At 49.8% G+C, this 15,245-nt stretch overlaps 1 protein-coding gene across 1 annotated transcript in view; it reads left to right on the top strand.

Annotated features, from left to right (window-relative positions):
- NCALD (neurocalcin delta) overlaps positions 1 to 8,661 on the top strand; it is a 94,920-nt gene extending 86,259 nt beyond the window's left edge. Inside the window, exons 3-4 of the mRNA XM_008590054.1 lie at positions 2,385 to 2,490; positions 5,779 to 8,661. Of these exons, the coding sequence (XP_008588276.1) occupies positions 2,385 to 2,490; positions 5,779 to 5,876 (204 nt within the window). The 3' untranslated portion in view covers positions 5,877 to 8,661. The remainder of the gene's footprint in view (positions 1 to 2,384; positions 2,491 to 5,778) is intronic.
- Positions 8,662 to 15,245: the final 6,584 nt, after the last annotated feature.

Raw genomic sequence — 15,245 nt, 5'->3', positions numbered from 1 at the left:
ATTTCCAGTCCTCTGCAAGGTCAATATTTGAAACTGCAAGGCTTTGGAAAACCAGGCCCTGCAAAGTACGTATGCCTTATAGTATATTCCACATGTGTTGGACAGGTGGTCAGACTCTTGACAACAGTCTTTGTGAAGCATCTGGGCTGGGAGATGCCCCTTTGGTCAGTCATGGAAACAAAGCAGGTGGCACCTAGAGATACCAAGTGAGATAACCTCACTGAGGCCAGAACAGACTCAGGGAAGGAACAACCCAGTCCCAAAGAAAGTTGAGGACAAGTAATTAGACAGCCTTCTTAAGACTTCTGGCAAAAAATAAACTTACCATTTGTCCATAAATGCTCCTCCTATGACACCTCTTCACCCCCAAAACATGTCAGCTCTCGTTCCTTTAAAGAGGTTCTGCTAATGTGATTCTAGTGGGATGCTGATTTCTAGATACTGTGGTGGTGTTTTTCGAAGATTCCTGGGCTTATAAATTCACAACATATTTAGCTTGTGTAAGTTTGAAATCCCTATGGGAGATTGTGTGTGTGTGTGTGTGTGCGTGTGTGTGTGTGTGTGTGTTCATCAGTCACTGCCACTGATTCCATTTTGACTAAGTCAGGAATTAGAGAGAAGCTTTCATTATGAGAGCAAAGAAAGCTGAGGAGAGGTTGCTAGACCTCGTGACTTCTGCTGGAATGGAAAGACTCCTGCTTTCTACTCCTGTTACTAAATATTCAACTGGCCCTGTTAAATCTCAGGGCCTCTGTTTTCCCTTTTGTAAAAAGAGCTCTACCTCTATGGCCTTCCCTAGCTCCCCCAAAGAGTTGGGTGTGCCCAGCAGCCTGGCACATGGCACTATAACCTCAGCACAAATGGTGGCGTAGAGCTGGGCTGGAGGGGACAGCAAGGAGAGGTCCAGGAGGAGGATGGCAGATTATGGCTTCCCTCCAGGCCATACTCTTGCCTTCAGGGCATACTCCAATGAACATTTCTTGGGAAAGTGGACTGGAGCTGAGCTTACTCTGATGACACCCATAATCCCAGACAGGGCCTCTGAGCTGGACTTCCTCCCAGTCTGAATTGCTGTGGAGGCAGCTCTGGGGTTCAGCAATGACTTTGTGTGGGCTTAAGACAGGCTCAGGGTCCCCAAGGGATGGGATCAGCCCTAGGGTCAGCATATGGGTGTCAAGTTTTCGTTCTTATTTTATTGACTGAGATTAAAACATTTATCCCCTACCTTCATCCAGAATATTTTAGGGACTTCAGATAGGGTTGATACTGAACATGACCTTAAAGCAGGTAAGTCGAAATTTCAGTGGCCCTTTTTGCTCCCATATTTCCCATTTGGAGGCTGCTTCCCCTCAGCTGCCTTCCTTTCTCTGCTCTCTTATGCTGCCCCACTGCACACAGAGCTCCAGAACTTCCTGGAATTTTCTGCCTGCCTCCTGGCAAAATCTACTTTTTCTAAAACATTTCCCAGGGCTAAGGTGCCCAAAGTAAACTTGATTAGCAAAGTCATGATCTGGGAATAAAAAACAATGATTTTACATTGCTCTTCCCAAATAAAAACTACCTTTGACAACTGAGGCCTTCTGGGCTCTTCCTGAGTATGATGGGAGGCCACGTGGTGAGGGAGACAGTTTGCTTACTGCTTACAAAATTGTTTGGGGAGAGCCCTGTTTTGCTCATCAGATCTCACATATATGTGTATATATATATACACACCCTGTTTGTCTCAGGCCTGAGATTGCATAATTATTTAATCAAAGCTGTGGTGGCAGATGGTTTTCACCTGGGGGCTACCTGGGAGCTTGCTGAGAAGGAACGTGAGACCACTGCCACACACGGGGAGCAGCACTGGGATGGGCTGGGAGTGACTGCCCAGGAGAGGTCAAGGGCACACACACTTACAGACTGCCAGGTGTTTGTCAAACTTGGGTGGCTTGGGTAGAGACCACAATAGACACCCACTTGTCTCTTCAGCCTAAGGAATGTCATCTACAGCCTTGCTCCTCAGAGTGGCGTCCTGAGAACAACAGCAGCCTCACATGGGAGTTTATGAGTAATACAAAATCTCAGCCCCCCGCCCTACTCAATCAGATTCTGCCTTTTGACAAGACAACCAGCAAATTCATATGCACGTTAATGTTTGAGACGCGGAGTCCAGGGGTCTTCCTGCCATCTGTCACTCCTGAAGGTCCTCATTGGAGGACGGCAAGCTGGATGGGCCTGGCCTCTCACCAGCAACTGCACATGCCTGTAATCTGCAGGCACAGGACTAGCTCCACATGCAATAGGGACATTCCCTTCATCCGGGAACTTGGGAGGTTTAATCATAGGAGTACTGTGTGCCAAACCGTGTTTCTGTTTTTCCACTGTGTTGCTTCTCTCCCCAGGCGATCTATAAGATGGTTTCCTCTGTCATGAAAATGCCTGAAGATGAGTCAACCCCAGAGAAAAGGACAGAAAAGATCTTCCGCCAGATGGACACCAATAGAGATGGTAGGAGGCTAGGGCCGCTCTGTCTCGCTCAGGTGGGGGCTGCTGCAGGGGCTGGGGGAGTCCAGACAGGCACCCACTCAGAAATGCCACTCAGGGACAAAATATCAACCTTAGAGACCTGGCTCGAGGCCCTCAGTGGCTCTTCCTGGCTGGGCAGGAAGGAAGAGGATCAGGGTGGCCACCAGAGCACTGATCCCAGTCTGGGTAAAAATGCCTTATTTCTAGGTCTTTCTATCCCCTTTCTAGGTCATCTTCTAAGTCATTACCCCCAAGAAAATAGGGTAGATCTTGTGGAGCAGGAATAGAAGGACCCAAGAGACCGCTGTTGGCACAGACCAGTGCTCAGGATAGGCCTAGGCCACAGCAGGCTCTATTCCTGCAGATGAGTTCATCACAATGGGGCAGGGGCTTGTCACTATTCCACCCAGACCTAACAGCTTTCACCCCAGCCTGCCCAGTGCGTTGGGGTCTCTGGTGCATGTTCTCAGGTGTTGGGTTTCTGGAAACAAGTGAGCTCCCTCTGGCATTGGGTGGGGTGGGGAGGTTGAGGTGGCCAACAGCTTCCCACTCTGAGGGTACCGCCCACAATGCAAATCCAACATAAGGGTGGCAGAGCAAACTAAAGTGAAAAGGAGGCTCGGGTTTTAAACTCAAGAATTGAAGGGTTTTAGATGTTGGATTTCCAGATAGAATACAGGAACCCAATTAACTCTGAATTTTGGATAAACAATGGGTGATTTTTTAGTAGAAGTATGCCCCATGTAATATTTGGGACATACGCATACTAAAAAATTGTTTGCTGTTTGTCTGAAATTCAAGTTTAGCTGGGTGTGCTGTATTTTATTTGCCAAGTCTGGCAACCCTATTTAGATGGTGTACCTGAGTTTAAAGCACTAAGCTCAGGGCCTGAATCACAATAAGCTCTGTAGCTTTTGCTGTCATTTCCAGCTCACCTGTTCTGCTCAGAGTTCCCAGAAATTCTTGTCAGTGACACGCGAATGCACTCAGGTAGCCCACCTGGTGCTGATGTGCAGAACAATGGAAGGCTTTGCCTAGAGCAAGCATCTCTCTTTGGGGCACCAGCTGCCCGAGAGCTGGGTTTTCCTGGTGCAGGCTAATCTGTTTGCTTTGTTTCCTCTACAAAAGTGCCATGACATCCTATTTTCCCTTATGTGTCTTGATTCATGGCAATAGTTTCATGGTTTTGTAAAGACTAAACAAACACAGGATTGTTTGAATAGTTAATAAACTCACTGATGCAGGTCTTGCTGTGCTCCAGGGAGCAGGGTGAGCTTGTGCTTGCTCTAGGTCCAGCCACCTCTTTAGAACGGGGCTAAAGGACGGGAGAAGACTAAGACACCACAGGAAAACGCCCTAACTACAAGCTCCCAGGCCATGCATTAGTCAATAGTCTCCCCACGGGGACGCTGCTTCAGTGGGATCTCAGAGCCCTGACTGGGTTAGCCTTCCCCTCACTGTGCTTTCTTAACGGAAGGGCTTGTGTTTAAAAAAGAGAAAAGCGGGAATGGAAGCAGTAGAAGGAAGGAAGAAGAGGAGTTTTAAGTCTGACTGCATCAGACGAATCTCAGTTCAACCAGGAGACTTGGAGTCTTTGCTCAGTGCTTGGCTTCCAGACCCCAGGGCAGGGCACCTGCCCCCCTTTCTGCCTGGAGCAGAGCACACCTCACATGGGGTCTTCTGCCATTAGATTCCTCTTGCTTGAAGCCCTTTGCATGTAACCCCTGGCCTCTGACTAGGAGAGAAAATTCTGGGCCCACAGGCAGGTGAGCCCAGGAGCCAGCTCTGGAGCGCACAGAGTTAAGGCAGGAGGGCAGGAAGTCTGTGTTGAACGCTGGTTTGCACCTGTTCCGTCCAGTTTGCAGCACCCAGAACCCGCCTTTGAGAGATTCTGAAGTGTTCGAGTAACTGTTCTGTCTCTTTTTCCTTGTGCCAGCCTTTCAAAGGCTGTGGAAGTCGCCATCACTTTAACTACCTACTGCATGAGGACTCAGCTCGTAGAAATGGCCATGATACAAAGCTTAGCGGGGACCTGCTTTATGTATAATCAGTCAGTCACTCCATCTCCACCTTTCTCTTTCAGGGAGATAAAGTGGATTTGGTTAGACAAGCACCAGGTTCTGGCAGGGACAGGGGGAGGTCATGGTTGAGGGGAAGACATGTTTGTTTATGTGGGGTGGGGGTCCAAAAAGCAGCACCCACTCCTGCCTGGGTTTGGAATACGTTGAGAAATCAAAGAGCAGTAATGGAAGCCAGAGGATGGAGGGACACTGGGGAGGGAGGTCAGCGTGAGTGCATGGGCCGTGCAGAGCCTGCACCGTCCTGGGAGGAGCGGCAGGAGTCAGTGCTTCCCAGGACAGCGCCTCCCAAGAACAGCGATGCCCAGCACTGCCTCCCAAGTTTACCAATCAAGTGAGTCATTTCACTCCAAGGGCAGGATGGGCAAAGCACCAGGGACGGGGAACAAGCTTTACCCCCAACAATAGTGACCAAGGGGACTTCCTTGAGGAGAACTCAGCACATGCCCCCAGCTCATGCAGGAAGGAAAGGGACGCAGGTAGAAGCAGATCTCAGGTTGCCAAGTCTCCCTTCCCAGCCCATCCAGCCCATCATGGTAAGAGGAAAGCGTGATAGAAAGAAGGGACCAGGGGGTCACTTGCTGCTACCCCCTTCCCTTCTCCTGAGCTGGATGGAGGTGCAGCTGTCCTTGTGTGTGGTCTGAAAGATCACACGCTTATGTTCCAGGCCTCTCCACCCATATGCAAGGAGAGGGATCTTGCAGCAAACCTACATACATCTGAGTGACCTGGAGGACCCATATGGCTCCAGGTTACATCATGGGAACTGCCTTGGTACAGCCAGAACCCAGCTCATTCTCACAAAAATGCCAGGGCCACTTATTCCACAAATATCGAGTGAGCCCCTCCAGGATGCCTGGAGTCGGAAGAACCACCAGGGCAGGGACCAAGTCAGGGTCATCCACCATCCTCTCCCCATCCATGGGCCCTGGGCACACAGTAGGCTCTCAGGAAGTAGTGTTGGATTGGTGCGTGCACTGTGCTGGGTGTGGCAATGCCAAGGTGAACAAGGCAGCAGAGTCCCTGCCTTGTGGGTCTTACACTGGAAAGAGAGTCACCTGGGCTCTTCCACAGGACAGCTGAGCACCACAGGGGCAGAAGGTAAGCAGCTGCTGCCACCAACAGGCAGTGGGAAGGGTGTGAGCGCATGCAGCTGCCACCAGCCGCCACTCACCCGTCCTCTTCTTGCTAGGTAAACTCTCCCTGGAAGAGTTCATCCGAGGAGCCAAAAGCGACCCATCCATAGTGCGCCTTCTGCAGTGCGACCCGAGCAGCGCCGGCCAGTTCTGAGCCCTGCACCATGAATCGTAGAGCTGCCTGTGTGCCCTTTTGATTCTTCTTTTACCAGTTTTTTTTTTTTTGCCAAACAATATTGATGGTGATGCTGTCCCCTGTGTGGTCAGATGCACCTTCCTCCGTGACGCCTTCAAGCTTCTTTTGTCGTGGATGCTTCGTGGGAATGCCCAGAGCTCCAATGTGCTTGTGGAGAGCATGAACAGACTTCATGGTGTTCATTGTTGGATGATCTTTCACTGTTATTTTTTTCTTTTGATTCTAATGTCTCTGTTCTAAAACCTAAGACTCAGTGGGGCAAGAGAAGGCAAACCCATGCAGCCCAGTGATCCTACTGCAGGCTTTGAGGGGCTTTTGTTTGAAAGACAAAACTGTCCCCAGGTCTGTTATCACACATGCCCTTGAGGTGACAGATGGCATCAGATGCTGGATTCCCCAAGAACGAGTTACCTTCTGGGGCGAGGCTATTAAAGGAGCTAGGACATTCCCCAGGGAGGCCCACTCCACTCTCTTCCCCAGCAGACTGAAGTTTCTAAGCTGTGAACATTTCAAGGTAAATGAATAGAGGAGAGAAAAAAGATGGCTCAGCTATTTTTTCACAAGTTTACACTAGTTGAGCTAATATGAATTTCTTTGGAAATTAAACACAAATGGTAACTTACTCCAAAACCAGACCCATCTTGTTGCCTATTGTGATTTAAAAAAAAAAAACAAAACAAAACACTGCTGTATATAAAATATTGGGTATTGCAGATTAAATTGTTTTGCCTTGTTTAAATGAAATGCATGTTTAGTGAGCACTAATACAATCTTATTCCAGAAGACTGTTTTTAGTAGCTTATTGTGAAGTAAGCCAACTATAATGAATGTCTATGTCTTGTTTTAAAGTCATATGTGTCTTTGCACAAATGTACCAATCAACAAGTATATTTTATATATTCCATAAAAGTACAAAGTAACTATGACTAGGGCCTGACCTTAACTTTGAATGCTTTTCCAGAGTCCCAGCACCTGGGGAACAGAGCAGGGCAGGTTTAAGCAAGACACGTCAAAGGAGCATTAGGAGGTTAACATTTATGCGAGAGGCAAGGCTGGTGTTTGCCCAACCCAGCCTAGCAGCGAATCAGCAGCATTAGACTGGAGGTGGGGGTACTTTTCTGAGCAGATCAATATTCTGCAGACTTGAAATGCATAGTCTTGGGACTTCCCAATGGTTTAACCCATGTGCTTGGTTAAGGAGCCACATCTGGAACGTCCACTTCTCCATATCCCCAAAGAGTCAGAGGTTGGGCAGTTACCTAACTCATCATAAAGAAGTAATGACCAAATGCGTCTGTGGTTTCCAAGACCCACTATGGGGAATCTAAAAGTTTCTCCATCAAGGTGTTCTTTGGATGCAGATTTCTATTTCCAGAAGTGACAGCACCAATCTGCGTTGCTATTAGGTATGCACACGAATTCAAATTGAAGGCTAAGAGTGAAAACTGCAAGTTGTATTCTCACAAGCAATTGCTGGTCATGGGCAAGTTGTATTCCCACAAGCAGTTGGCATGGGGAGGCCCAAACACTCAAGAGTGTAGGTGGTGAACCTGCCCCAAAAAGAAGGCAGAGTGTCCCCAGGGGGTCTATCTGCTGCCAAGCCACTTCCTGTAGAACAGGAACCACAGAGAGATAAACATCATAACCACGAGGAAAATGTTGCTGAGCCCATTCTAACCTCCAGGTTCCTGTGCATGATTTGAGTCTGTTCTAACTGGTAGCAAAAATCCAAATTTGTATGATGGGCCGAATGAATCAACTTTGCCGGGTGAAATTTTGACACCCAGGCTCAGTAATTTTAATTTTCCTCTGAGTGTCAGTTCCTCATAGTGGTTCTATACCATGACTTTGCCAAATTCCTGCATGGGCCAAGTGGTAAAATGTTTTTGAAAAATAGAAAATTGACCTAAGGTTTGGAGTGCAGAGTGGGCAAGGGGACCAGAACAGTCTATCGGGAGTGTTCAGGAGTCACATCCCACTTTTTCCTGCTCTGGATTGAGGCCTGATTCCTCCCTCTGGTTTTTCATTGGAGGGTGAAATCAGTTAATGTTTGGAGAAACCCACCTGGGCTCTGCCCTTGGCCATGGCATGTCATTGAACCAAACCCCGTCTGTTCCCTAGAACCGAGATCTGGGACAAGGAGCAGAGAAGGCCTCCAGCTGCTCAGGAAAGAGAACAGAGCCAGACGTGTGGCTGATGAGCGCCGATGCTCCCAGAATGTACGGAAATAGGCCTTGTCCTGGCCTGCCACTGACCTGTCTGTATTTTTCTTGAGGGTTGTTTTGCTCCTTCTGCTCCTTCCCAGGAAGGCCTGCGTATGTCTAATCTAATGCACTCAAGCTTAGCCAAGGGACTCCACAGCACCCAGAAGGCTGAATGCCTAAAGGTTTATGTCACTTCTGTGCTGCACTGTTCATTGTCATTGCTGTGTTCAGAGACCTCTGGAAATGGAGTCTGTTCTGTCCCAAATAAAGCCTGCCTGTGATGTCCAAGGGACTGGAATAAAGTGGCTCATGACATGAAGGAATGCTACAGAGTGCTTGACTGTGTTCCTACCTCATTTAGGGTGGGGAAGGGGTGCTGAGTGTGCTGTCCCATCCCATCGCTGTGCCCCAGGGGGACTTGCCACAAGTGGATTGAATAATATATATATATTTATAAACCATATCATATGGAGTGGCCTCTATACCAGTTGGTTTTGTGCACCTCTTGCCTGGCATTAAAGCTTGTTTATTGTTTAATATGAGTGCCTGGAACATGAGATTTTCATTCGTGAACTGTTTCCTCCACTGAATCTGTGCCTTAGGTTCCAGGTTCTGATATTGGCCTCCTCCTGGGTATTGTTTCTGCCCTAGAGAAACACAAGGAACCAAGCTCTGTGAGTGGGTGGATGGGAGAGGCTGCTGAGCCCCGTCCAAAAGCGTCCTGGGCCTACGCATGGGCTCCTGTTTGCCTCCCATCGTGGCCATCACTCTCTTTCCACCTCCTCCCTTTCCCCAAACTGGAGTCCAAATAGGCACAACAGAAGGAGAAACCGAGGCAGTCTCCTCTTCAGTGGGACCTGGGTAAGCCTAAGGAAACGGGTAACCTCCTCTCTGCTCTCTCAGCCTCTCAGTCCGAAATTAAGTGGAAAAGGTGACATGTGGCAGAGCCCACACCACCACAGCCGGTTCAGACCAAGGTGTTTGCTTTTTGCTGCTGTCACTGGCCCTGTTCCAGCACAGAAGACCATTCATATAAAGAAAAGGGGCTACTAACTTGCTAACTATAGGAGGTGCCTCATGGGCCAACCAGAGTCCATGTGGGAGCTGAGTTGGCCTGGAGAGGAGTCTTTTCCTAATTTACACAGGTCATCTCGATGGCCCTAATACCCACGAGTACTGAGCATGAAAGCTAGCAAGTCAGATGGTGAGAAGGCGGCTGGAGCCTCTAGGCTGTTGCCGGCAAATTTCCAAACCTGAGGCCCCTATTTACAGGGCACTGTCCCAATGCCCTGACCCTACTGAGTCCCCTCATAGCCTAGTTCAGGCATGGAGGGGACCCACCCACTGGGGAGGAGTCTAAATTCTCTCCGTCAAGGTAGAGAGGGGTCACAGGAATTGCCTTTGGAAGAAATGGAGTTGCCGTACGTGGGCCTCTCGTGTCTGTCAGGAGCATGCCCAGTGCTTTCCTAAAATTTCCTGGGTTTTGAGGTGGCTGAAGAAACAAGAGAAAAAAAAAATTGAGTCCTGTATTTTCCAAGTCAGTAGAGCAGCAGTCAAGTCCACCTCAACTAGAGACTATTGCACAGGGAAGAGATGTTCAGGCCGAGGGCATCCCCAGTGATCTGTTTATTCACTTCGAGCAGGTTTCTTTACAATTGAATGCTGACCACACGTCCAGGACTTCGACAGGTCCTGGGCATTTGCTGCTCTGGGTGTTAATGTGCAATGCATGGTCCAGACAACCCCAGGGAGGCAAAGAGTGAGCACTCGGAGAGCGTTGCAGCGTGCAGCTCACTTGCTGGGTGGCCCCGAGGGCCCAGGCCTCAGGCAGGCTTCATGACTTCTGTTCTCAACACTGGTCCAGAAAATGGCTGGTGTCCTAATGGTTCTCTAGAAGAAACGGTGAAAACACACACACACAAAAAAGGGCAGCTGGGCCTGCCAACCCTTATTAAACACTCACCTCTGCCGCCAGTACCTTATCCTGGTGCAGACAGACAAGATGGACAGACTCTCTCTCTTTCTCTTTCAAGATGTATCTTTCCAACACCAGTATTTAATCACTGTATTGGTTTCACCTTGAGTGTTTAATGGTGACCCAGCACATTACCAAGCACTAAAGTCTTGGAGGTGTGTTGGGGGCAGGGGGAGTAGGAGTTATTAGCAAAGTAGGGAACCAAGCTCACACCTCAGATGGTAACTTCTGTCTGTCCAGGACCTTGAAAACAGTTGCAAAGGAGATTGCAACTGCACCTGATGGAGAGGATGGAGAGCAGAAGTCCAGTACTTTCCTGAGGGGTGTTTGCTACCCCGGGAACAAGCGGGCACTGCCTTTGGTGCCTTCGCACCATCTCCTTCCTCTCTTTTGCTGCTATGGTTGATGAGAGGCCCCCCACTGTCTTTCCTAGAACTCCTGAGTCTCCAAAATTAACCCATGCACCCATTCACAGCAATTCAGAGAAGTGTAGGGATGAAGGACTCCTGGGGACTAAGGGCATATTGTACTAAGGTGATAGTCTAGAAAACACACCCAGGGAATGTTAAGTGGAGCCTGAGTGACTCTCTGTTGGAGACTTTTCCAGAAAGGGCTGGCCCCGCTCAGGTCTTCCTTTACGAGGACCTGCTGGTGGGAGCAGAGCTGATTAACAGGCTCCAGCTGCCACTCTTTTGGAGCCACTCTGAAGCCACGCCCTCACCGGGCTGCTCCTTATCAAAGACTGCATGGTGGGGGTCTAGAACCCAGCCCTTCTTGCCCACAGTGGGACCCCTCCAGTGGGTGGCCTTTGCTTGGGGACTCCCCACTGGCCTGCCCGAGACTGTCCCAGAACTGTGCTGGAGTCTGAGGCTCCTCCTGCCCGGTTGCCTTCCTTCCCTCTCTGCTTCTGCAGTGTCAGTGTGCAGGCTGTCCCCACTGACTCCTGTTCTTTCCCGTGTCCTTCACATCAATCTCCCCCAATAACTTATCTCCTGAACATCTTGCCCCATCTTGGCATCTGTGTCTGAAGTGACCATCCCCTTCCCCACTCCCATTGACATCCCCCTCCCCCCAAACATAGGCTCAGACACTTGAGTGGGCAGCCTTCCCAACCTGAGGTTCATGGCTGGTGAGCTCTCATCATGACGTGGATGTCTGAGGGTAAGAAGGGTTGGCATGCCTTAGGAGTAGGTGATGACACAGCCCTGACTCTTGCAGGGCAAACCTCTATTATTGCTCTGTAACACCAGATCATCATGTCGCCTCCTCTGAGGGCAGTGTCTAACCTGCCTCTTCATCTCAAGCATGTGGCACAATGTCTCATCCACAGTAACAGAATTAGGAGACAGTGGAAGGAAGAGCTCATGCCAGACGTGTGGCCCTGACAATTGTCATCTTTGCCTACCCAGTCAGAGTCCCGGTCCAGGGAGCTTGGGGGGGTGGGTGGCACACATGGCAAGTGCAGCTCACTAAATAGCACAGGTCAAGAAGGCAGCCTGCATCCCCAGCAGGACCTACTCGGGCAAGCAGGGAGGGCACTGAGACTTCCCACCGAGGCCATGGGACGTGATCACGATAAAAAGCCTGTGGCCCATCTCTAACCCTGTCATCTCTCTGGAAGGCTCCTCGATAAGCATTTCCCCATCCTTCCCTTCCCTGACCCTGGTCCAGGCACAGAGGCCACTGCAGATGCCGCTGGAGTTGAAGTCAGCCAGGGAAGGCTTCTCGAATGCAAAGTTTTAGCCAAGATTTGAAAGTGTGGACGTGGGTAGACAGAGTGAAGGGGAGATGAAGGGGAATGTAGAAACGCTGCTTGTTTGGAACAGAGATGCTCTCAGGACATAATCGTGGATAATGGTTAAAGGGGTGTGGGGGCTCCGCGGGGTGGGTGGTCACCAAGAGAACCCCAATACATTCTGGGATGGAGCATGGAAGGGTTTCCATTTGGGCTGACAGATACTAGGGAGCCTGTGGCTTCTAGGACAAGAGATGATCGTGATAAAATTGGAGTTTGAGCTACGTGGTTTGGCCTCTATGTCGAGGTTGGCATGAATGAACTAAGGAGGCAGAAAGCTTCTGTGGGAATTCAAGTGGGGTGAGCGAGCCCGGGAGTGGGGACAGGCAGAAGTGAGCGGACAGAACCTTCTGCCTGCCCTGGAGATGGGTCAAGAATAGCTACCGTGGGGAGCCTGCCCCAGTCACACCGAAGGCCTTTTGATGTTATCAGACCTGGGGTGAAATGCCTGCTCTGTTGATGCCCGGGATCTGAAAGTGTCCAAGGGAGCCTAGAATTTTCCCAGGTCACAAAGACAGAATCAGGTAAAGAGCCCCAACACCTGCCTCAGAGAAAGCACCAGACACTGTTTTACTCTTATGTTATGAATATTTATTTTTTTCTTCTTAAAAATGTACAAAAAATAAAATAACTGTATGTATAGTTTATAGATTCCCCCTCTCCCATTTACAAAACTATTAAGTTACATTTACCTTTTTTTTTTTTAACGTGAGAGCAGACTGTACGTACGTCAATCTCCCATGCTTGCCTTTAGGAAAGGGCCGTTGTAGAATTTGGCACAAGCCCTCTCCCCGTTGCATTTTCATCATTTTAAATAAGAAGGAAAATAAGCCTTTGATTCATTTCACACTTCCTAAGTTTCTGGGCTGGGACATGCCTCAGTCTTTTAGGAACCAATTCCAAGATGACATTTGACTACATTTTTCTGTTGGTCCCCACTTCCAAACACCCGTAAAGCCTAAACTATGTGGGGATGCATAAGGAGAACACTTGCTCCATGTGTCCCCCATTTTTCATGGATTGAAATAAAAAGAAAGCTTATTTGTTTGAGTGTGATTAATTTAAGGAACAAAAAAAAAAAAAGAGGAGGCAAGTTTTCCTAACTTTCTGGAGTGTTTTTGCTCAAGAAATTTAGCTCATCAAAGCTCTGCCAACATGCACAATGAAGGACACATTGAAGCTAAGCCCCAGCGCCCCAAGAATGCAGGGGGTGTGGTAAAGATGGGGCACGGATGCAATGGGACATGACGCTCTGCACCACCCTCTGATGGCACTGGCCTCATACCCTTTGTTCTGGCAGTGGTCACCACAGTGACTGCTCAGGGACTTAGGACACATGCAAAAGCATCTCTGATTCATCTTCTGCCTTAGGGCAGGACCAACAAATAGCATTCCAAAGAGAATGGAGAGAGAAGGGGAGGCTATGTCAGGTTCCCCAACATTTTGTCTTTTCCTTACTCTGGAGTCCTGTGTCCCAGCTTAATAGCACCTGCCATTAGGTCTGCCAACCATGTTTGAAACTATTCCTAACCCAAGGAGTGTGGGAAGTGCATAGTACGTCATGTATTTCCAACACTGAATTTGTCCTTCTTAGAACAGAGCCCCGTTAGTCCCCAGAATGGTCCCTAAGCTGCTGGTCCAGGACATGGCAGAGTGGAGAAGAACAGTGCAGATGGGAGCAGAGCTAAATCTAGGATCTGAACACTGGACACCACAGGAGGGGGTGACATGTCCAGAGGACACATAGAAAGGTGCCCCCTTACCACCAACCTCAGATGCTGGGCCCAGCTCCTGGTCTCCGTTCCAAAAGCAGCCCCTCCACCCTGCTCTGGGCCTCAGGGGCAGACGAGGTGGGACGGCAGGGAGCCCTGAGAGGGGCCTCCTGGTGAGACATCAAAGTGCTTTACAAACAAATCTGAACCCTTACACGGAACCTGTATTAGGGCCTTGAGTCCAGGATGTCTGCCAGATAGCTAGTGCTTCGGCCCACACAAACCCCGAACCACCTGCCTGTCCCCTCAAAGGGAACAGCAGCCCACACGGTGCATCATTTTGTGGTTGTTCAGGGAAGTGTTTTTCCTCCTTCACCTCCCAGGACCTGCAGCAGGAGGACGAGGCCTGCTCTCCCGAGGCTGCCTCCCACGGCTGGGGTCAGAAGAGTCGGGGCTCGGGAGCATTCTCACTCACTCGTGCACGTCCTCACAGCCTGGCGCCCAGAAGCAGAGGCAGCCACTCCCTCCTTTTCCCATCTCAAGGCCCAGGGAACCCCCGGCCTGTCGATGCAGGGCTGAGCTGTTGGCATGGCTCTCAGAACCGCAGCTGGAATTTTAAAGGGGCCACTTGAGCGAAGGACGTGCTTGTAAACTGTGAGGCACTACACAGTGTCCAGGATTCTCATGACAGCCAAAGAGTTCTGCAGCAGGCCCCAGTGACAGGTTCTTGATAGCAAACCCCCTGCAGAGTCTTTCCAGAAGGCTCAGGCAATGACCGGCACCAAAGGTGGAGAAGGGGCTCGGGCCGCAGACCATGCGACCTTTCCCACGAGACAGCTCAAAGGAAGTCAAGCAAAGCACATCATCATGAGAGAAATGCAGTGGCCTCAAGGTAAGGTCACACCCATGAGAGGGAGAGGGGGCTCCCTTTTGGGACAGGAAACAAGTCCCTAGGCATGATCTCTGGAGATTCCATCTTGGTACCCAACACAATCACATGACACCCAAAGGCCACTTCCCTAGCCCAGCATGTCTCCTGAACAGGCACAGAGGCAGAAACCTCTTCTAGAAAGCAGAGTCTCCAGGCATGTGCCTCCTCTAGGCCAGTGGCAGTAAACATGCCCACATACCACAGGTAAAATATATTATTGCCATATTATAAACACTATGTACATGATAGTCAGTCATGCTTTCTGTGTTACTAATTACATGGTAGCTGAATGTCCTCCTCTACAAGGCCTGGTGGCCACTTGCTGGGAACCCCTGGAGGGATTCAGCAAGATGACCTTCCCCAGAGCATCCTGAAGGTTTCTGACCAATGAAGAGGGTGTCCGCCTCTCACTCCACCTACGACTACCGCGCCAAGAAGTGGCTCATTTTATCCAGCCGCTCAGAAGATGTGGAGAGGTGAGAAAGAGGGACAAGACTTTTTCAGACTCTGAGGATGAATGGACTGGTTGTGTTTTCCTTGAAGCGGGGACTTTGGACGGTCTCATCTGGAGCCAGCAGTAACCTGCAGAGTCCTGGCAGGCCTGGACCCCAGGCTCCGGAAAAAGGTGGGCAATAAATAAGGATCCAGCAGGCCCAAGGCACCTTCCTGAGGGGCTCAGGAGCTGCTGGATGGACCAGACATACTGACCC

This window comes from Galeopterus variegatus, unplaced genomic scaffold, assembly GCF_000696425.1.
Source record: "Galeopterus variegatus unplaced genomic scaffold, G_variegatus-3.0.2 Scaffold5823, whole genome shotgun sequence".
NCBI lineage: Eukaryota > Metazoa > Chordata > Mammalia > Dermoptera > Cynocephalidae > Galeopterus > Galeopterus variegatus.
This window is presented reverse-complemented; position numbering and strand designations above follow the sequence as displayed.